This window comes from Metschnikowia bicuspidata (genome assembly GCF_001664035.1).
Source record: "Metschnikowia bicuspidata var. bicuspidata NRRL YB-4993 chromosome Unknown METBIscaffold_2, whole genome shotgun sequence".
Lineage (NCBI taxonomy): Eukaryota > Fungi > Ascomycota > Pichiomycetes > Serinales > Metschnikowiaceae > Metschnikowia > Metschnikowia bicuspidata.
The window spans coordinates 1,938,476-1,959,907 of record NW_017387732.1 but is presented as its reverse complement, the minus strand read 5'-3'; the positions used below and the strand labels follow the sequence as shown (position 1 = coordinate 1,959,907).

Below are 21,432 nucleotides of genomic sequence, written 5' to 3'. Positions count from 1 at the left end.
GTGAATTGGCTGGGGCTTCCTCGGTTCTACTAAACAGTGATCCAGATGTCGTAGGCGAGCGTTCTGTGCCGGACACCGTGGCCAGATAGATGTGGGGTGTGGCTGACCAGACCAGCCAAACTTATGGGGTCCCAGAGCCTAAAACCCACGGCAAGAAGCAAGAAAAAAAAGAAAGCCGCTATGCTGAAGAAAGTCACATTGCAAAAATAATGGCTGGAAGAAAAAAAAAAAAAAATGTTCGGCGCCCAGCATCTCGCACGAATCAATGCGTAGCGCAATCAATTCTTGGACTTCCGCACTAATCTATCGTTGCCAAGCCGGCAACATAGTTGATTACCTTGTCGAACTCGGCCTCGTAATTCCGCACGATTTGCTCACCCAGATCCTCGACAATTTTGCGGCAGCTAGCGGCATTGTGCCGAATCCATTCCTCAACGGTCATCTCTTCTTCTTCCTCTGGCATGGCGGAAATGAAATTGGTGAGCGCACCGTCCACGTCATTGTGAAGCTCGTGTCCTTGGGCCGCCATCTGTGTAATATAGTCGATCGCATCATCAAGATCCTTGATTTCTGCAAGCGCCGAGTCCATCGAGATCCGGGGGAGGAAGTGCTTGGTGGCGCTGGAGGCCTCCTTCTGCGTCTTGAGAGGAGTGCTTGACTGAACATCCAGAAACGATAGATGGTTGATGGACTCACGGGTTCTGTTGGCGTGGTCTACATGTAGCTCCAGCGACCGAACAAGGCTCTTTTCAGTCAGCTTGGAGACTCCATCCTGCGCCGCGTGGGATTCTTGGATGCTTTGCAGTGCTTCATTGTCGTTGATCTCGAAGGCTCTTTTCCTCCCCAGCACAACTTCATCTTGCTGCTGATCCTTCTTGACAGCCTTGAGGCTGGCAGATGTCAGTGCCGCGTCTTTCTCTCTGTCGTCATTCTTCGAGTCCTCTCTCTCTATGTCGTCGTTCTTCGAGTCCTCTCTCTGTCTGTCCTCATTCTTCGAGTCCTCTCTCTCTCTGCCCTCGTTCTTCGGGGCCTCTCTCTGTCTGCCCTCGTTCTTCGAGTCCTCTCTCTCTCTGCTCTCTGCATACACAGGGTCCTGATGATCATTGACCGTTTGCACAGTCTCCTTCAATACAGTATCTTTCGTCTCCAGTTCCAACATATTGGATTTGGATTCCACAGGAGTGGGCGATTTTGAAAGCAAAGGTAGTGCCTCGGAGACCGAATCGCCAATGTATGAAAGCAAGTCTATTTCAGCCGCGACGGTCAGTTTCTTAGTGGCAGGCTCCAGTTCCGCAGACGACATATCCTCAAGAGCAGGCTCAATCAACTCTTGCGAAACCCCGTGGGCTCCATCCGAGGGGCCGCACGCGGCACTTGCTGCAGACGATTCGTGGGTCTGGGTCGCCTGTTCATCATACGGATTTTCAAACTCGTCTCGCATCTTCTCAAAGGCGGACATGTACGCCTTGTACGATGAAGGGCTAACCACCACGTCTTTGGTAGGGCTCTCGTCGGACTTGCGAGCTCGGTTCTCGCCCCCTTTCAAATCATCTTCATTCACGGGCCGCAGCCTTTTCGTGTCGCTTTCGGGCAGGTAGTCTGAGCTCCTGATCAGGGCAGCCTGGGCTAGACCATGATCTTCCGCCCTGCTTTTCTTCCGGGCCAAGTCTTCGCGGGCCGCCTCCAAGCTTCTTTTGCGGGCACCCTCCGCTCGATCAGCCTGAGCTATTTTGGCGTCGGCGTTTTGGCGGGGATCTCGAGGCACGGGGTCTTTGTTGTTCTCACTGGAGACGCGTTGGTCACTGCGTGAAGTTGGTTCCTTGGGCCCCGACCCCACTTCCACAGGATCTGAATTCTCGGCCAAAGACGGGGATCCCACAGGCGCCGGGGCTTTCAGCTGGACGGCGAGCCTGTTTTCTCCGGGAGAGGCACAAGGTCGTGGGGAAGCAGGCGGTTTGCTCTCCGACGAGGCGTGTCCCCTTGGCCCGGGCTCTTTGCCAGCGGACTTTTCTGCAGGGCCAGCGTCCACTTCGAGATCGTTTCCGGTAGACTCGGATACGGGCAGAGTCCGCGGCGAAAACGCGGGCCTGGTTGGGAGGTGCTCTGGTTGGCGAGAGCTTTCGGCGTCGAGGATGATCTCGTCATCCGCATTGTCTAGAAGCATGGCGCTTCCCCCGTCTGCGCTGTGGCCGTCGTCGTCATGGTCGTGGTCGTGGTCGTGGTCGTGGTCGTGGTCAAGGCCGAGGTCCATGCCGTCTGCTACGGCGCTGGCCGAAGGAGGGCTCCGAGGGCCCCCCTCCACGGGCGGCGTTTGCGCAGGGCTCTCGACCAAGACCGCCTCCGGCAAGCGCGGGGGCTCGGGCTTGATTTCCACCACGCTGGAGTCCGGGGCGGCGGGCGGCTTCTGCTGGATCCTCAAGTCGCGCTCGAGAAAGGAGAGGTTGTGCTCGTCGTAGTCGCCCAAGTTCTGGTCCGAGATGTCGTAGACGGCCGGCGGGGGCGGCAATGCCAGGCCGGGGGCGAGTACGCGCATCCTGCGGTGCTTTTTCGGCGAGTTGAGGATGCCGGCGATGTCCTTCTCGGAGAGCCCGAACTCGCCGTCGCTGAACTGCGAGCGGGCCGCGGTTGGGGGCGCCGTGCCGGGGCTCCTCTGCAGCGACGAGGCCTCCTGCACGCTCTCGGAGTAGTCGGCGTCGGCGGTGTCGTTGGGGACGGAGAAGGACGAGGAATCCTGGGGCACGGGCGACCGGGCGGGCGGACCGTCGGCCGGGGTATCGTCGGCCGGGGTATCGTCGACCAGGGTATCATCGGCTGAAGGAAGTGTATCGGCCGGGGTATCATCGGCTGAAGGAAGTGTTTCGCCAGCCGCATGTATTTCATCGGCCACCTGGATCTCACCGGCCTGGGTCTCATCGGCCTGGATCTCACCGGCCTGGATCTCACCGGCCTGGATCTCATCGGCCTGGGTCTCATCGGCCTGGATCTCACCGGCCTGGATCTCATCGGCCTGGATCTCACCGGCCTGGATCTCACCGGCCTGGGTCTCATCGGCCTGGATCTCACCGGCCTGGATCTCACCGGCCTGGGTCTCATCGGCCTGGATCTCACCGGCCGCCGGCTCGCCCCGGACCTCCAACACAAGCGAGTTGGCGGACCGGGCCCGCCGCGGGTACCGGCGCGCCGGGCGGACCACGTGCGATCCGTGGCCGCTGAGCTGGTCGATGGAAACGTCGGGGCTGCCCAGCCCGCCGGCGCGGTCACGCGGCGTGTTGAGCGGCGAGGACGGGGCGTCTGCTGGATGCCCCGGCAGCAGCGCCTGCGCCGGGATGTGCTGGAGCTCAGAGGCGGCCCCCGGCGCGGCGTCGTCCTCCAACGGGTCCTCGAGCGTGGCGAGGAAGTGACACGGCGGGTGGCCGTTTTCCAGGCGGTAGGCGCGCGAGTTGAGCGCGTGCTCGCGGAGCGGGTCGTCGTCCTCGGCCCAGTCTGCGAGCGGGCAGCCGCAGTACAGGCAGATGACGCGGTCGTCGCCCGGGTGCGCCGGCAGGAAGAAGAAGCCGGCGGCGGCCATGGCGCGCGCCGAGGCCGTGGTCTTGCGCCGCCCGTCGAACTTCCAGAGGCCCTGGAACGTGGCCAAGCGGAGCCGCACGGCCGGCCGCGAGTGCGGCGCCAGCACCGCTGCGGGCAGCGTGTCGTGCTGCGCGAGCCGGCGCCAGTAGCTGGGCATGTGCGGCGCGGCTTTGTACTCCGCCAAGAAGTGGAGCGCCGCCGCGTAGGGGCACTTGTCGTGGAGCGCGTGGTGCACGCTGGCCACGGGCCGCCCGCCGGCCCAGGCGCGCTGTTTCTTGCCGCACCAGAAGCACGTGGCCTGGTCGCCCGCCGCGCGGGTGGGCGTGTAGAAAAAGCCGGCTTCCGCCATGTCTTGCGGCGTCGGCGAGTCGTGCGGCCAGTACGTGAGCCGTTTCGAGCTGCCCACGCGCACGCCGGCGGTGAACGTGGCCCTGCGCACCGACACGTACTGGAGGCCCTGTGCCACTGCGGCCTTGGGCGGCATCTGTGTGTTTTTTATGGGGTTTTGGGGGGTAGGGAGGGGGGTTTGAGGATTCTGGGGGTTTCCGGTGTGTTTTTTGGGGTTTCCGGTGTTTTTTTCGGCGTTTCGGGTGTTTTCTGGGGTTTTCTGGGGTTTCTGGGAGGGTTATGGGAGGTTTCTGGGTTCTTTTGGTTTTTTTTGGGTTTTTGGGGGGTTTTGTGGGGGCTCTTAGCGGGCGGCTAAGGGGGTCTTGGCGGTGCGCCAGACACTGCGGTTTGGCCGGTTCGGGGCGGTGGTGCCGGGATTCGGGCCTGCTCTCCTGCGGCGGTGCGGGGGCGGCGCGAGGGCGTGTGGCGGCGGGGTGGCGGCGTGTTTCGTGGCCTTTCCGGAGCCCTGGTGGTGCTTATATGGGTGGTGTAGAGCGAGTTGATGGAGCGGTGCGCGTCGCGGAGACTGGGGCGTGGTGCACGGGCCTGGCGCGCGGCGGGCAGGGCAAGCGGGCAACGGGCGATATGAAAGGGCAAGAGGAATGTGATATGAATGGGCAAACGGCAATATAGAAGGGTAATACAAAAGGGTAATATAAAAGACAATACAAATGGAAGATACAAATGGGCCATAAAGGTGTGCAAGAAAAATGTGCAAATCGGCAATATAAAAGTGCAATGCAAAATAACTGGGCAATAGAACTGGGCAATAGAACTGGGCAATATAACTGGGCAATAGAGTGCAATACAAGTGCAATACAAGTGCAATACAAGTGCAATACAAGTGCAATACAAGTGCAATACAAGTGCAATACAAGTGCAATAAAAATGGGCAAGATAAGTGCAATAAAAAAGGGCAGGTCAAATTCAATTAAAAAGGGCAGGTCAAATGGGAAAGACCAATGAGCAATATAAGTGCAATACAAATGGGCAATACAGTGCAAGGAAAAAGAGCAAATTGCCAATATAAGACGACGGGACAAATGCAATAAAAAAGGGCAAATGGACAATACAATTGGCAATGGAGATGGGCAATGCAAATGGGCAATACCACTGGGCAATACAAGTGCAATACAGTGCAGTAAAAAACTGCAATACAAGTGCAATATAAATGAGCAATACAAGTGCAAGACAAGCGCAAGACAAGTGTGCAAGACAAAGGCAATACAAAAGCGCAATACAAAAGTGCAATAAAAATTGGCAATACAGTGCAAAAAAAGGACAAACGGGCAATAAAAAAGGGCATGACAAATGCAATACAGATGGGCAAACGGAAATATAAAAGCGTAATTGGGCAATACAAGGGCAATAAAAAGGTGCAAGAAGATGGGGAATTCAAGTGCAATAAAAATGGGCAATACAAATTTGCAATACAGAGGTACAAATGGGCAATAAGAAAGTGCAATATAGTACAATAAAAAAGCGCAATACAAGTTCAATATAAATGAGCAATACAAGTGCAATACAAGCGAAATACAAGTGAAATAAAAAAATGCGAGACAAATGGGCAATACAAGCGCAATAAAAATGTGCGATACAGCGCAATAGGAAAGGGCTAATGGCCAATATAAAAGAGCAAGACTAATGTAATACAGATGGGCGAACGGGCAATATAAAATGGTAATGTAAAAGGGTAATGCAAAAGGGTAATATAAAAGTACAATTCAAATGGGCCATACAGATGTGCAATAGAAATGTGCAAATCGGCAATATAAAAGTGCAATACAAGTGCAATCAACATGGACAATACAGATGTGTAATAGAAATGGGTAAGACAGTTGCAATGCAAAAGGACAGGACAGTGCAATACAAGTGCATTAAAAATGGGCAAATGGGCAATACAAGTGCAATAATAATGTGCAATACAGCGAAATAGAAAAGGAAGGATTACTTCACTGTCAAGAGATAAACCTGCATCGAAAGTTCTAGGTAAGACAAATAAAACACATGTAGTCAATGTTTGACACATCCTTTGACCTTTGCTAGATTAATGGAGCTAATTTCCTGGGGCAAAACCAACAAAGACACAATTGCATTGAGACAGATATTAAGCTATACTACACTAGAAAAACCAGCTTGCTCTTCATGGACAAGTATAAACTTAATCCTGAGCCACCAACTCAACAATTGGTTAATTCTACTGAAAATAAAAACAAATATATGAAGAAATATAGTAACCTCAAACAGCTTCGAAAAAAGGATTGGACTTATTGATTGGAATCACGAGAAGGGAAGGGACAGACACCAGTGACTGTCCACAAAGACTCGTTTTTTGTCTCGACCGCATCTTTCGTCAAACATCCAGAATGTACATATATCAGAACCTGAAATCTATTTCTCAGTTCGGAGAAACGATATTCACTTAAGTGCTATTCTGAGGCAATCTGAGGCAGCTCCTGATAAGGGTGGGATGAATTAGCTTTTATATTTTTTTGCTGTGTTTTTTAAGGATCAAAGCAGTAGAACATGTGACGAGGCCGTAAACTTCTTATTTCACATGCTGACTCACTTCTGAGGCTTTCACCTCGTACGAGTCATGTCTTGAAACATAAGTGCACAAAAATTTCAATAGCATGTTTAGGTGAGTTGTTGATACGTCTCCTGTACTCCTTAATAGCTTGTTTGAGATACACGTACGCTTTATAGAGCGTAATGCGTGAAAGGCCTTTTGAAATACAAAGGCTTATCTGATTACCCGCGGAAATTGCGTAAGGCTATTAGCCTGTGTGAATCATCGATGATATTATAGCTTTATGACATAAAGTAGTAAAGTGTGGATACTGTGGATATTATTGTTACACGTGTTGCATTGGTACGAAATTGCTGGACGTGCCTAAGGCCTTGATGTTGATTCTGCTTCAAATCATGCTTATACCAGCACCATCTCAGGTAGGGGCATTAATATCCTTGCGACTAACGCAAGCTGCCACTCCACTTTTTGACTCTCGAATACACAGAAATTCTCGATGGATTTGGGCTAAGATATTTTTTGAATATGTCGATCCTGGTACACGGATCACTTTGTAAGCACATATGGCAGTGGTGATTTGTATCAATAATCAAATTTCTCACAAGATCGTGTCTCCATTTACTTAACGTATAAGTTGAAGCTGGCAATTCCGTATTTCGTGTTAATTACAAAGTTCTTCCTTAAAATCCGAAAGTGTTCCTTGTGAAACCTTCTTATATCCATGTTGTTTAAGACTGTCCAGACAATAATCAGTGGCATCCGTTTAGAGCCCGAAAGATGATTGAGTTAGGCTGGATCATTGGCCGATATCTAAAAGAACCTCGCAGGTTGCAAGAAGCACACGGCATTAAATTGGATGTCTTTATTTTCGCTATATGGTTGACATTGCCATCACAGGAAAAAAGAAGAAGTTTGATGACTTGCTTAATAGAAGCCGTGTTTCGTTCTACCAATTCATATTAATTAGGAGATACCGGCTAAACTCTTTTACTCTTGGACTTGCTGCTATATGTCCTTGAAAGTCAAATGTTGAAGACCCATATACAAAGCCTTGCAGTATTCAGAATGGAATCTCTCACAAGCCGCCCAGAAAGGCTTTGTGACTGAAGAAGTTGGGCTGCTCAAGACTGTTCGAAGGAAAAGACGGCATCGAGATGTGTAATTCTGTCAGCAAAAAATTCAATCCACCACGTCTCATCAGTATGTGGATGAAGTCGTTGATTCTAAATTTGCAGAACTGGCCAAGGGACAGCACACCGCATGTTTAAAACCGGCACTTGAAAAATACCATAACATATCTCGCTGTATAGTAAGATAAATTTTCACGGGTAATACGAAGCTAAGGTTTCGGGAGGTAAATTGACAAAACGCTTAATTTCATTGATATTTTGGGGCCGCAAGAAAGAAACACCAGGCACCGATTCAGCTTCAGATTCCATAAGGTCGTAAACGGAATATACGTGACTTCGCCAGAAGTAACCAAAAAGAAGTATTGCCCACAACCTTCGATTGAAATCCCTACATTTCTCATCTATAGTCCCTAACCCTACACTCGAGGAGCCACACACTGCCAACAATTATCGGGAACGAATGCTATCGGACTCGAAAAAGAAAGAAATGCTAAAAGAATCAGACCAGGTGGAGAAAACAACTCCGGTCAATATTTTTTACAAGACAAAGGATAAGGCAGGCAGTTACGGGTGCCATTCCCCTAGAAAATCACGATACCATGTATCCTTGATTTGTTTCCATAAGATTCTCCTCACAAATTGCTCACATTTTACACGAATGTTACCTCCAAGCTCGAGAATGATAAATGTCATAATATAATTTCTTGCCGCGCTTTCATGTGCACATGTATAGTCACATTGGTTGACTTTCACCTGAATACAAGAAATCCTATTTTCGCAATGCAGAGTTTTTATCTCGTGTCGTCAAGGTGAATTTCCCTTGAAAAGGGAGTCTAGTCTTTAAGAGGAAGAGTAACGTACGAGGTCTACTACACAGGATCAGTAATAAACATGATGTGTCCATGTACTTGAATCACACATGTCACACAAGTAAGCTGAAACATTGTGGGCGCTATGACACATCTCTTCCATCGAAAGAAGTCTATAAATATTGCAGGATTCACTTGAAAAGACCAAGATTATATTACACCTGTCGCGAACAAATCTTGGGACACGGTGTCGCGAAAAAATTTGACTCCCATAGCCCACTGAGGAATTTACAGGAGCTAGCTAAAAATCCCCTGAAGATTTGGTAGCGAATCGTCTTACTGCTTACAAAAAAGATTAATTCATCGACTTTTATCTCCGTTCACGCTTACGATATCAGCCGTCACTAAAATACAACGATTTGCGAAATCAAGACGAACAGTACATCGTCACGTCAGATTTAGGTTTTTTGACACGAGTGTTTTATTTCACAATGGCAAACACCAAAGCTCCGCCAATCCAAGGCTTCTTGCCTGGTCTCGAATTGACGCCTTATTCAGAATATGGGATTTTGTTGTCTATCCAGAAAAAAGATATCAAAAGGTACTTTAAAGAGAAAGGCACACGGCTTCAGAACAAATGCAAGAAACATTGTGGGTTACTCATACGTTTACAGAAATACACTAGGTATGAACAAGCAAACATGATTCCCAAGGAGTTGATTTCGTTGGCCAAGGAGTTATCGTTCACAAGCCAATTTCAACCGGGGGACGAGATGGAAAAAGCTAAGGAATTTTTGCTTCAAAAGTTATCCCTGCTTGCAGCCGATTGCATCGCATCTGAAAAAGAAATCTTAGCAGCAAATATTGACCCCAAGAAAGAATGTGTGGAATGGTTCAATACATTCACTTCTGATGGAGGACACCAAGGGTGGAGTACCTATGAAGAAATACATGCGGCCTGCGCCAAATTCGACCTAGAGCGCACCCCTAAGAGCTTCTTGGACAGCTCGTCGATATTTCGCAAAGAGACTTACCATGAAATTGTAGGCAAAATGATCATCAAAGCAAAGGAGGATGATCAGAAGACTATGGAGTTTCTCGCAAAACAACAAGTGAACGAAGATCTCGATGACTACGATGTGATCGGGCCAGAAATTTCAACCCGGTCGCTTCAAAAAGAGATTGAGTCTCTCAAATCCGCGGTGAATGAACTCATAATGGCGGATCAAGTGAAGTCCACCACCCAAGCAGACCAAAAGAAAAAGAAAAGTCAAACCTCCGTTCCTAAAAAGACGCCTAACAAGAAACAGAATCAAAAGAGTTAAGTCCATGCTCTGAACAAAAATGCTGGTCCCATGTTTTGATGTAACACAATTTATATATAAGATTTGAGTGAAGGCTGTTCGTGTGACGGGTGTATCGTAATACCTTCGTATCGTTCTTGTTATGTTAAGCCAGTGACACGGTCATGTCCTGTATTTACATGGCTTCTATTCTGTATATGGGATGGTCACAGCATATTTGGGTTCCTCGAACAAAGCCCCCTCAATAAGAAGGAGCCTGTAGTTGCCTTGAGTAAGGGGTCTGAAGTACCTTAATCAAGGTTCAAATATCAGGTTGTGTTCATAAAGGGTCGCGAGATTGCGCACCCTCAGGTTTGGAGTTCAAGGCTTGATATTCCACAGGTAGACTAGACCTACTCACGGAGGCTGAACTATTTATAAGCATATCTGCTTGTAGCCTAGAAACAGCCACTTGTTTATTTCATTTTGTTTTTCAGCAATTGATCAATCAACACCATGGTCGAGAATACTTACCGCGCAGACGTACCCGAAAGCATGTTGGCCCAACAAAACACTTCAGAGATGCAGAACAAGATCGGGCAGCACAAGCAAAATTGAGAAACATTAAACGCCTTCATTAACATCATATCCGTCAATTAAGAATGAGGAAGCTAAAGTCAGTCTCTGTATACCACTCACAAGGTTGGGCTAAGGAGAAGGCGGACTTGGATTGGAACACAGGCGTACTCAACACGATGGAAGAGTATACTTCGTGGTGCAAGCACAATTGTTTTAGTGCGGCTTGGACACCCCGGCAGTCCATTTCTAACCGCCTTTTACTGGCACCTCTAGACAACGACTTGGAAAAGACCGTTAAGATTTTCGATGGTCTTTATAGGCTAAATGAATCGTACGAAGTCCGGGTAAGTGTCATTGACTCTTATAGAGCTTTTCTTGCACATGTGCGCAACCCACAGTGGACTTCAGTGTTGCGTACTTGCAGTTCTTTGGTGGAATTTCTTTGTGCAGTGAAGAGGTTGTTGATTTGAAGAATTTGGATGTCATTAAACAGAAGAACGCAAGTCAGCTTATGAGAAGGATACAGGTAGGTCAAGAGAAGAGAGTTCTCTATCACTTACCAATGAGGAAAGTCACTAGCAATGGTAAAAGTCCAAAAAAACAACGATACTACCAATACTAACGTGAAGCCAAGGAAACCAGAGCCGCAATTGCTCCCAACTATTGGACTGTCTTCAGTTGGAATCGCTACACCCATAAAACTATCTGCGCCGTTCGCTCAAATGCCCGATATTCTAGAGCGTACAATTGGGCCTTCTTGTGTAAACAGGCTGTTGGAAATTCCAGAGCATGGCCGTCTCGCAGCAAGTGGTTTCAATCGCTGAAACAAACAAGGAGCGCATGCAATTGGGAAAAGAGACTGTCATAAAGACCAGGTGGTTACAACCATACTAAGGTAAAATATACTGATTTCGTGCGTTCAACGTAAGTCACTGAGCAGCGTAGGAGAAAGCCTGCGAAATTTTGAATTCTTTGTTCCATCATACCTTTGAAAACCTGTTTTGTTAGGTTGTTCTGAACAAGGAGCATGTCTACTAAGAAATAAAGGAATATCTTTGAACCGCTCCCTAATCATGTATTAGTTTGCAAACACGGCTTACCGCCTTAGATTATATCTCTGGGACGGATCTGTATACGTATTACTACAATTTCCTTGTATATTGTCATATACTATGACCGCGAAACAGAGCCGCCCAAAATGGTTGTGGCGTACTTCTTTATTACTGCATTTGGCTGATCAAGGGTTTAGATGACACTTGTAGCTAAACTACACATGTGGCACCGAGTTTGAATGTCCTTTTTACTGTTGCTATCCAAGTTTTTTCCATGGCATTGTAAAAGCCAGCAGTTCGAAATGAGTGTTTTTTTTTTGTTTATCAATATTTCTCTGTCACTATCGCAGTGCTATGTTTGATAAATCACAAGACTCTCACTTTTCCAGCTTTAAAATGGTACTCATTCTTGATCCTCTGGTGTGACGTCACAAATAATACAAGTAGGGTAATACAGGATTCCTTCGGTTGGCCTGACCGCTCAGAATTTCTTTTGATTATTGGTACAAGTACCAATTTCTGAAATAGCAAAATTCGGACCGTCAAAGAGTATGAAATTAGACAAGAGCTGTGCTATGAATAACGATAGCATGAGATGCAAAGACACGCACATTCAACTAGTCGAAAGAAGCGATACATTAATCACAGAGATGAACCAAGCGAAGCCACGAAAACGATGCGAAGCCACGAAACGAGAGGTAAACATTTTTACCAGTAGTCGGAACATTGCACAGTCTGATTACACCCTCGTAGGCTAGCCAAAAAAGCCTTTACATGTGCCGGTATCCGGACTTCTATCAAATGGAGACATAGTTTAAGTCCTATTTTGATTCTAGTTGTCTAGGAAACCATCCACTGAAGCAGGGCTACAGAAACAGCGCATGCGTTTCAGGACTGGAGTTCCCAGACACATCTCTGGCCATTGAACAGGAATAGAATTGAAAAGTGGGCGGAATGCTGTCTGTTTATGCGTGACCCACCAAGTACTGGATCGTGCGCAACGCCTCGTATTTCAACTCGTTGTCGCCGTCACTGTTTTCCAAGAACCCCATCACCATCATCTTGTACTGGCTGTCTTTCTCGGTGTTGATGAAGTTGACCAAATCTGTGCCGATGTTGCGGATCAAAAACTGCAAGTCGTTCAACAAGATCACGCGGGCGGGGGCCGTGGATCCAGTGTCCTCTGCAGCCAAGATATCCATCATGCGCCTGACCAACGCAAAGCTGTTCTCCCGGAACTTGCCAGCGTTTTCGCGCCAGAAGTCCTCGGATTTATGGGTGGGCGAGGCCCAGCTCAACAAGTCCGGGTTCTCCAACTCCACCAAGTACGCGTCCAAAGAAGTCAATTTGGTGGTGACCACCTCGCTTAATGCCTCGTTGAGATAAGCCAAGTCGCCGGCCAACTCCTCGTCACTGGACTCCAGCGCAAACTTGCGGGTTTGGATCGTCTTGACCACATTCAAGCCGTCGTGAAACAACAACAATTTGACCACGCTGAACTGCTCGGCCAGAGACACAGTGAAGGACACGAAGTTTCTTGCAGTGGAGACGGCCACACGCACGACCTTAAGCTTGATGCCCTCTTTGGCAATGGTCAACAAGCTTCCCACAATGCTAGGGAAGCTGTGCACAAGCACCTTGTTGAGCAGCGGCGAGAAACTCAAGATCCACACGGTCAACAACGTGTTGTACAACAACTGCAAATTCACGGAGTTGGGCTGCTTGGCCAGCGTGTCGATCAACCTGACGAGTGTCTTGGCATTTGTCGCCAAGTTGTGTTCCTGGAATACCACCCGGTACGGCTTGTTGACCAAGAGCTCCTGCAACAACTGCACGCCGATCGACTGCACATTGCTGTCCTGGGTGTTGCCGATAAACTGCTTCAGACATACGACGCTGAAGAGTTTGATGAGCGTTTCTGAGTGCGCTCCGTTTCCCACTTTGGCGGCCTTGCTGAGCAAAACCGTGACGTTGTAAAAACTCAACGTTTTGATGAGCGGGTCTGTGTTGTCCAAATGCTTGACGAACGGCGTGTATGGCAACGCCACGTCCACCGACGAAAGCTCCAAAAGCGCATCTGCAAACAGCTCCGCTTGGGCATCTACAAGTAGGTCATTGAGCAATACGAGCACGCATTTCAACACGTCGTCACGTGCGTCCACGTCCAACTTGCTCAACAAGTTCAAAAGCGTGCGGGCGTACATTTGTTGGGAGCCCAAAACCGTGGTTCTTTTGGAATCATGATTCTGCGTTTCCAAGACTTTGATTAGATTGGCCTGGTCGGCGGAAATCACGCCGGCACGTGCAAGGCCTTCCCAAGGCACGATTTTCTCCCGGATGAGTTTTTTGGAGTCCAGAAGACTCGAGCTGTCGAGCACTAAGGGCGCCTAAATAGGACGTTAGTACGGGGCTGGAAGTGGCTTTGCAAGAAACACGAAGATGGGTGGGGCAGGGATTTTTCTCAGAATTTCTCTGAGGGTGGGATACCCCTTTGCCCGGGGATTTGGATCCTGGTCGTGGTTTGGACATACATAGTGCAGCATTTTGAATTGTGTGACTGGTGGAGACGGGCTTCGTTCCATTATCTACGCCTGATAGCACTCGGCATGTTTTGGGTTGTGCACGACCCCGCGGTTCTATAGATGTGATATCTGGCACCACAGGTGAGAGGAGGGACAAATGATGTACACGCTTGGGAAAACCAGGATTCTCGCATCCACGACTATTTGGTTGTGAAAAGATATTTGTTTGATAAAAACAATTTGGAAAAAGTAATTGCCGGTCCCAGGAATCGAACTTGGGTCTGCTCGGCCACAACGAGCTGTACTTACCACTATACTAGACCGGCTTCTGACGAAGGAAAACGATCTATAGGTATATATATTATTATATATGGACTCAGTATCTGAAAGTTGCTCGCTCACTATTTGGAGGAAGCGCGACTCAATTGAGTTTTCTAGCTGTAGCATGTTTTCTAGAGCGGTGCTGCCTTGCTATCGCTGAACAGTCTTGTGTAAGGCAGAATAGCTGAAGCGATATGATTCATCGTCCATTCAATTCACATGTCCCCCGCAGGACCCTACCCCGCGAAACGTTGGATTTCAAATATCAGTTTCGAACACATAAAGTTCATAACAGCAAAGACGCCTCAAAAGCTTTCCTTATCTATCTCTACAACAACTGCGAGACATCCGAATACTGAGCTGAAATTCGCCAAGCCCATGAGCCTGAATGAAATGTTAGCTCCGGTCGAAAAACAAAACAAATTGGTTCGTCACCACTATTTTCAAAATATACACTCGAGGACGTGGCGAGTTGCAGGAAGCAAGTCCTTAAGTCATTTCGGATCATCTGAGTTAAAGCGACTACCAAAAAAAACTACAGGAGGCTTTTTCTAGTATTCGATGATGTAATACATAAACAGACGCGGGCCAAGAGGACCATCTAGGCCGTGACTAACAGAAACGTGCACGCCGAGGTTTGGACAATAAGCACGTATCCAGGAGCTGTTTAAAGATTTGAAAAGTCGGCTTCCATGGACTCTCAGCACACATGGGCTTGGCAGCTTGTGGTCCGCCAACTTTGAGAACCATCCAATGGACACAGCTGGCTCATATACCGATTTTCAAAAGAAATCAGTTACGTACAGATCAATTCCATGGAACACAACAACATATGTTTTCGAAAACAAATTTCAGTTCATGACGACTTTTAATTTTTTATCTAGAAAATGAACCGCACTATAACTTTTTGCAAGCAGACTCATCATTGCGTGGAATTTTGAAAACAGAATTGCGGTCACAAAAATTCCTTTTCAATCAGGCCAGCTATTTCAGGTCAGCAAAATGAGCCCCAGCCCGTTTTCAACACTCAGGATTGGAAATCGGGTTTTATTTCCCTTTGTATATCGTGCTCTCTGAATATTACACAATCAATATCTCCAAGCACGAAAAAATACGCCAGTCTTCGGGCTACTCTTGAATACCTTCAAGATATTTCCAATACGGCATCAGCAAAACATATAAAGTTGCCCCTACTTAAAAATATCATGACCAGAAGTGAAGTGCTGCTACTGGCTCTGCCTCTTTATGCTTGGGATCTGTGAAAGACCCCTGGTCCTACATACAAACAAACACCTGTGTAATGCATTCCCATACTCGGAGGCAAATCTCAACCCCGCAAAATTCCCATCTCCTCAAGCCTGCCCGACTATTCAGAATGACCCAGGACAGAATCGTGCTTCACTACCTTATCGGGTCACGTGCCTCCCGGATCCTCTGGCTCTTGGAGGAACTAGACGTCGAGTACGAGATGAAGTCGTACCATCGGACTTCCGAGGGCTTGGCGCCCCCCGAGTTGAAAGCCGTGTGGCCCCTCGGTCTCTCGCCCGTGGTGCAAGTGTTCAGGCCCGGGGCTGCAAAGCCTCTCACGTTGGCCGAATCCGGACAGATTGTCCTGTACTTAATCAGCCACTACGACCCACAGGGCAAGTTCCGGCCGGAATCCGAGGACGACCAGGTGTTGGTGGACTACTACTTGCATTTCGCCGAGGGCTCCTTGCAGTGCCACCTCGTATCTCTCTTGGTCAATTATGTCGCATGCCAAAGAGCGCCATGGGGGCTTGGCTGGCTTGTGAAATCCATCATGGGAAAGATTAACGGATTCTACTACTTGAAGAAAATCAGAACTGCATACGCATTCTTGGACCAGCAGTTGGAGGAAAAGAACGGCGGCTATTTCGTAGGCAACAAGTTGACAGGAGCAGATTTCATTTTGGACTTCCCGGTCAATGAGAACCTTTTTGCTAACCCGGCCAGACTAGAGGAAATGGGTGCAGGAGTCAATGGTGAGAGAGACTTCCCGAGATTGGCCGAGTGGAATAAGCTCATTACTGGAAGGCTCGCACATGTCCGGGCATCTGAAAAGGGCCAGGAAGCCAAGGCCAAATTGTAGTTTGTGTGTTGTGCGGTTTTACAAGGGCTTGAGGGTCGACTTTCAAAGCAATATATATAAACCACAGCAATAAATGACAATTATTGAGTACCTAGTTATGTTGTGTAAAGTGGTATCTGGCGTATGGAATGGCGCTTGGCCGAGCTGCGTTCTCGGGTTGTTATTGCTGAAATATCTGGGCAATATCTGCGGTTTCCAGACATGTTTAGGATCCCTGGTTGGTCACGGAATCCACGGTTATACGTGACTCGACTTTTGTATTCCATAGTGGTTGATTGAGCTTTGGGGTGAAAATCTGCCAGGAATATTAATGATGCTCAACACAAGTAGTTCCTTTCTGCTGAACAGGCTGGGTAATAATAAACCTGCTGAGTGAGATTTCGCTTCCCGTCCGCCATGCAATTAAATATCAACCCCACGTGACTCCCGTCTTTTTAGAATTATAAACCGCAATTGTCTATACCAGACTTAGATATGGTCTGGATGTAGCTTCTTTGCAGCTCACAGTTCGGTCAAAGCTCTACCGACTTAAAAAAACAACAAAAGGGTATCTTTTTTTACCAAGGGATATTTGTATATCTGCAAAATCTGCAAAAATTGCATATCTGCAAAACATCTGCGAGCACAAAAGTAACACTAAATGTGATGACTTCCAATTTCAGCCAACTACGACTGCTCGGCAGTGTGATTCCACTCCCGTCCCAGATCTGCTACTTTGTCATTTAACGTCAGGGTGTTCCAGAGGTTGGAGCCAATATCTAAGAAGAGCTAAATTGCAGAGTACTGCTGGCAAGTGTGTCGCCGCAAGAAACTAGAATCTCAATTATTGCTGGATTCGTCTTACCAGAAGCAAGACCATCGCACATTTACATAGACATGCCCAATAAGTACCGAGCATCCCTTTTTTCTTTTGGTAGATTCTTCTGATCAAAGGGGCAAAACTATATAAATAATATATATAAGAAACCTTCAAACAGCTCCCAGCTACGTACCAAGTGTCCTAGCTCTGCCCGTCCCCTTGCGTTAGTCACGGCCTGGACGGTCCTCATGGCCCGCATCTGTTTACGTATTGGATATTACGTCATCAACTCCTAGGATAGGTCTCCTGTAGTAGTCGCTTCAACTCAGTTCTAACCTTTTTTTTTTTTTGGTTAGATTCATCTGATTAAAGGGGCAAAACTATATAACGAATATATATAAAAAACCTTTAAACAGCTCCCAGCTACGTACCAAGTGTCTTAGCTCGGCCCGTCCCCTGCTCCTCCAAATAAACACCGAAAACCCAAGTAAAAGATTTTCTACGCTCCTGGCATCTTGAAAACCGCACCGGACATACCTTGGCTTAAAATAATAATCTAAAATAAGCCTCTATTCTTCCCTCTTATTTCAGCAAACAAGAGCCACATCAACATTGGTACTCTGGCCGAGTGGTCTAAGGCGCCAGGGTAAGGTTACCTTACCATACATTCCTGGTCTCTTCGGAGGCACGAGTTCGAACCTCGTGGGTATCAATATTTTTTCGCCCGCCGGCGTCCTGCATCACCGCGCGCAACAGTGGCTTGTCTCTCCATTGCAAATTGCCACTAGTCCCCGGAACCTCTCTTTTTAGCGCCGCCAATATGGATGACGACTACGAAAACTACTCTGGAGAAGACGAGTTCAATGAGGACGCCTTGAACAACGCGGACTACGATGCCTTATATGCCGCCCTCCCCGAGGCGAAGGCCCAGCTACAGTCGTACAATCCGCAGATCCAGGACCTCGATATCAAAGAGGCCCTCTACTACAACTACTTCGAAATCCCCGCTGCGCTCGAGGAACTCAAAAGCAAGTTCCCCCGAAAAAAAGGTATGTTAGTGTTGTCGTTTTTACCCCCTGTCTTTTTTACCGCCCCTTCTTGTGGCGCTCACGGAGTGCCGCTCCGTCGTCTCTGATTCTTGTCCTCTGTACTACCTGAGTTCTAGGTCCGCCAGCGCCGGGTGTCCGTTTCTTCGTTCCAAATTTGCTAATACATTAGAGGAGCTCCCGCCGCCGAGGTTGTCGAAATTGGCGATGCTAGCGAAACTGAGGGCCGGGGCCGCCGCGCCCAAAGCGGGCCTAGATCTCAGTGGTTTTGTGGCCCGGCGTCCGGCAAATCCGCCGGCAACGTCCGGAACGAGCAGGGCGTCTGGGCTCGCGGCACTAGCGCTGGCCCGGGCAAAACCGGGTGCCAACGCCGGCCAAGGCGAGCCGACCCCGCCGCTTTTGGAGGCGGCCGCCGGGGTGCCGAAAGACTCGAGATTGGGCCTGCTTGCCAAGCACGGCCGGGCCGCGCCAGGCGCCGTTGGCCTCGCGGCCGCGGATGCAGGCTCTGCGATTGGCCGCCCGGGCAAAACTCAGTTGTTGCGGAGAGCCAATGGCGGCGGCCTAGAGCTAAGGCGCAGGCTCGAAAAGGCCAAGCAGCAGCAGCAGCAGCAGCAGCAGCAGCAGCAGCAGCAGCGCGAGCGTGGCACAGATTCCGACACAGCCGCCGAGCCCCTGATATCTGAAACGCAGCCGAGCGCCGGAACCGGTGCCGGCCGCCGGCCGCTGGAACCACACTGCGCGGACCCGCCGCTTTCTTTCGAGCTCTGCGTGGCCCACTCGGGCCGGCGGCAAGGCCCGCCCAGCCGCGTGTCTGTGCTCTTGTTTGAAGACCCGGTGCGCACACGGCACCGCCCGGAGCTTGTCGCCAAGCGCCGCAAGCTTTCGGGCCAGTTGTTCGCGGCATATACTAACCGAGAAGCCAGCATTGCCCAGGCCAGGGCCAACTTCAGCCAGCCGAGCCCCGACGACCGGGTGCTCCGTGCGCAGAAACAGGCGTTTGAGCAGGGGGTCCAGGAGTTGAGTCTCGGCGGGGCCAAAGGCGGGGCCAAAACGGACATCAGGACGGACGCCGCCACGGGCCCCAAAGCCGGCGGCAAGGCGCCGCGGCACGCAACCAAGCCGTTCAAGAACATCGACGTGCGTAGCGAGCTCGCGCAAAACCCGCGTTTCGCCAAGCCCAGCGAGGCGTTTGTCATCATCGGCCACGTGGACGCCGGCAAGCTGACGCTCATGGGCCGCATCTTGTACGACACCGGCACCGTGGACGCCAAGACCGTCAACAAGTTGGTGCGCGAGGCCGAGAAGTCGGGCAAGGGCTCGTTTGCCTTGGCCTGGGTCATGGACCAGACGGCCGAGGAGCGGGCGCGCGGCGTGACCATCGACATCTGCGCCACGGCGTTCGAGACCGCGTCCACGCGGTTCACGGCCATCGACGCGCCGGGCCACCGCGACTTCGTGCCCCAGATGATTGGCGGCGTCTCGCAGGCCGACACGGCGCTCCTCGTGGTGGACGCCATCAGCGGCGAGTTCGAGGCCGGCTTTCTCATGGACGGGCAGACGAAGGAGCACGCGGTCATCGCGCGCAGCTTGGGCGTCGCCAGCCTCGTGGTGGCCGTGAACAAGCTCGACAAGGAGAACTGGCGCGAGGCGCGGTTCCGGGACATCTGCGAGCAGCTCGGCCAGTTCTTGGCCGGGCCCGACATCGGCTTTGCCGCGGGCGACATCTCGTTCGTGCCGGTGTCCGGCTTGACCGGGCGCAACGTGGTGCGCAACGACGGCGCCGCGCCCGAGTTCGCCTGGTACACGGGCCCCACGTTGGTGCAGCGCTTGGAGCAGCTTGGTGGGGAATCCTCCGCCGCACGTGCGCCGGTGGACGTGATCTTGGACAGCGCCTTCAGCATGGCCATCAACGACCTCTACGACGTGACGGGCGCGGAGTTCAAGGCCAAGGGCAGGGTGTCGCTGGGGCTGGTCCAGCCGGGGCAGACCGTGTGCGTCCACCCCACGGAGGACCTCTTGCAGGTGCAGGCCGTGCACTTTGCCGACACGCCCGCGGACGTGGCGGTGCAGGGCCAGATTGTGCTGTTGACGTTCAAGGTGGCCCAGCTCCAGAACAAGAGCACCGCGGACTTGGCGCTCGGCGACATTGTGCTGAGCGTGGTGTCGCCGGTGCGCTCCGTGCGTGAGTTCCGCGTGCACCTCAGCACGTTCGACATGGCCAAGCCGCTCTTGGTGGGCACGCCGTTCGTGATGTTCCGCAACAACGCGGCCGTGGCTGCGCGCATCAACAAGGTGGTGCGCGTGGGCGGCGCCAAGACGAAGAAGAAGCACTTGGTGTCGCGCCAGGAGGCCGACGTTGTTGTGGAGGTGCTTGAGGACAGGCGGCTCCCGGTGGCGCGGTTTGACGACAGCCGGGCCTTGGGCCGGGTCGTGCTCCGCCGCGAGGGCGTGACGATTGCTGCGGGCGTGGTCACGCGGGTGGACTAGCTGTGCTGCGCTATGCACCTATGTGGTTGTGGTTGTGGGTGTTTCCGGTGTTTTGGAGTTTGGGGCATGCCCAGCTGCTCCATTTCGCAACGGCATGTGCACATTCCGACGCGCTCCACGTACGACTGGCAGGGCGTGGGTTTGTGCTAGCATTGTCATTGGGACTGATGGTGCTGTTTGACCAGGGAATGCGCCATCGGGAGATGTCCGGCCACTACAGAATCATAGCCATTGAAACACTCAATCTATAATGAAGCACACATCTTATAGACAATCTTCAATACAGAAGCCTTCTTAGTCAATTTTTTTTTGTCGGGGAAAATCAATTAAAGATTAGTCTTGATGGACGCAGGGTTGTTGAGTCAGGGAAGCCGAAGAAGCGAAAAGTGGGTTGGGTCCAGATTTCGTTCTCTCAATATATAAGGATGATGGCGCAGAAATACCCACGGGTCTCTCGCAGCGACACCTACTATAGCCTATTTTAAATAGAAGTGTGGAGTGGCCGTGTGATCGGTGGCATGCACAGTATCAGCGGGCCAGAGATTGGACTGAGCTTCTTGAGGTTCTACTGCATGGGCCCTCCGTGACCAGTCTCTGATACGGTCGGGCTGGCTTTTTGGACACTCCGTGTAGTCTTGAAATGCCTCTTTTATGATTTTAGGAAACCAGAGTCGTGGAGCCTACCGAGGCCTACTGTTGCGGTATTCCCAACATAAGAGGAGAAGTCTTGAACCAAGAAGTTTTTCAACAAGAAGTTTTTCAACAAGAAGTTTTTCAACAAGAAATCTTCCATCAAGAAATCTTCCACCA

The 21,432-nt window shown here is 50.3% G+C and overlaps 9 protein-coding genes and 2 non-coding genes across 11 annotated transcripts; 6 read left to right on the top strand and 5 right to left on the bottom strand.

Annotated features, from left to right (window-relative positions):
* Window positions 1-251: 251 nt before the first annotated feature.
* Window positions 252-1,211, bottom strand: METBIDRAFT_31329 (uncharacterized protein). The gene has a single exon (XM_018855829.1). The coding sequence runs from the start codon at window positions 1,157-1,159 to the stop codon at window positions 299-301; it is 861 nt and encodes a 286-aa protein (XP_018712931.1). The 5' UTR covers window positions 1,160-1,211; the 3' UTR covers window positions 252-298.
* Window positions 1,212-2,764: 1,553 nt separating this feature from the next.
* METBIDRAFT_25015 (uncharacterized protein) lies at window positions 2,765-3,121 on the bottom strand (the record flags this gene model as incomplete). The annotated part of the gene is made up of 1 exon (XM_018855284.1): window positions 2,765-3,121. A coding segment is annotated over one exon (357 nt), but the record flags the coding sequence as incomplete, so codon positions are not given.
* A 1,037-nt stretch (window positions 3,122-4,158) lies between these two features.
* Window positions 4,159-4,766, bottom strand: METBIDRAFT_153484 (uncharacterized protein). Its single transcript, XM_018854588.1, has one exon. The coding sequence runs from the start codon at window positions 4,645-4,647 to the stop codon at window positions 4,267-4,269; it is 381 nt and encodes a 126-aa protein (XP_018712929.1). The 5' UTR covers window positions 4,648-4,766; the 3' UTR covers window positions 4,159-4,266.
* A 4,148-nt stretch (window positions 4,767-8,914) lies between these two features.
* On the top strand, window positions 8,915-9,748 carry METBIDRAFT_11267 (uncharacterized protein; the record flags this gene model as incomplete). The annotated part of the gene is made up of 1 exon (XM_018853949.1): window positions 8,915-9,748. The coding sequence occupies one exon, from the start codon at window positions 8,915-8,917 to the stop codon at window positions 9,746-9,748; it is 834 nt and encodes a 277-aa protein (XP_018712928.1).
* Window positions 9,749-10,461: 713 nt separating this feature from the next.
* Window positions 10,462-11,109, top strand: METBIDRAFT_11266 (uncharacterized protein; the record flags this gene model as incomplete). The annotated part of the gene is made up of 3 exons (XM_018853948.1): window positions 10,462-10,629; window positions 10,710-10,811; window positions 10,915-11,109. 3 exons carry the CDS (start codon window positions 10,462-10,464, stop codon window positions 11,107-11,109), a joined length of 465 nt encoding a protein of 154 aa, XP_018712927.1.
* Window positions 11,110-12,302: 1,193 nt separating this feature from the next.
* On the bottom strand, window positions 12,303-13,880 carry VMA13 (H(+)-transporting V1 sector ATPase subunit H; the record flags this gene model as incomplete). Its single annotated transcript, XM_018853947.1, has 2 exons — window positions 12,303-13,724; window positions 13,869-13,880. 2 exons carry the CDS (start codon window positions 13,878-13,880, stop codon window positions 12,303-12,305), a joined length of 1,434 nt encoding a protein of 477 aa, XP_018712926.1.
* Window positions 13,881-14,113: 233 nt separating this feature from the next.
* Window positions 14,114-14,185, bottom strand: METBIDRAFT_t99. Its single transcript has one exon. It is a non-coding gene; the product is annotated as a tRNA-His (tRNA).
* Window positions 14,186-15,555: 1,370 nt separating this feature from the next.
* Window positions 15,556-16,290, top strand: METBIDRAFT_77829 (glutathione S-transferase family protein; the record flags this gene model as incomplete). The annotated part of the gene is made up of 1 exon (XM_018858776.1): window positions 15,556-16,290. One exon carries the CDS (start codon window positions 15,556-15,558, stop codon window positions 16,288-16,290), a length of 735 nt encoding a protein of 244 aa, XP_018712925.1.
* A 1,413-nt stretch (window positions 16,291-17,703) lies between these two features.
* METBIDRAFT_t106 lies at window positions 17,704-17,801 on the top strand. Its single transcript has one exon. It is a non-coding gene; the product is annotated as a tRNA-Leu (tRNA).
* Window positions 17,802-17,881: 80 nt separating this feature from the next.
* Window positions 17,882-18,365, top strand: METBIDRAFT_54351 (uncharacterized protein; the record flags this gene model as incomplete). Its single annotated transcript, XM_018858291.1, has 2 exons — window positions 17,882-18,138; window positions 18,308-18,365. Coding segments are annotated over exons 1-2 (285 nt in total), but the record flags the coding sequence as incomplete, so codon positions are not given.
* On the top strand, window positions 17,882-20,916 carry METBIDRAFT_31322 (ribosome dissociation factor GTPase). The gene has a single exon (XM_018855828.1). The coding sequence runs from the start codon at window positions 18,343-18,345 to the stop codon at window positions 20,620-20,622; it is 2,280 nt and encodes a 759-aa protein (XP_018712923.1). The 5' UTR covers window positions 17,882-18,342; the 3' UTR covers window positions 20,623-20,916.
* The last annotated feature ends 516 nt before the right edge of the window (window positions 20,917-21,432 follow it).

Coding starts and splice junctions, on each gene's coding strand:
- METBIDRAFT_31329 (XM_018855829.1), bottom strand. CDS start 1,159: ATGTTGGAACTGGAGACGAAAGATACTGTATTGAAGGAGACTGTGCAA.
- METBIDRAFT_153484 (XM_018854588.1), bottom strand. CDS start 4,647: ATGGCCCATTTGTATCTTCCATTTGTATTGTCTTTTATATTACCCTTT.
- METBIDRAFT_31322 (XM_018855828.1), top strand. CDS start 18,343: ATGCTAGCGAAACTGAGGGCCGGGGCCGCCGCGCCCAAAGCGGGCCTA.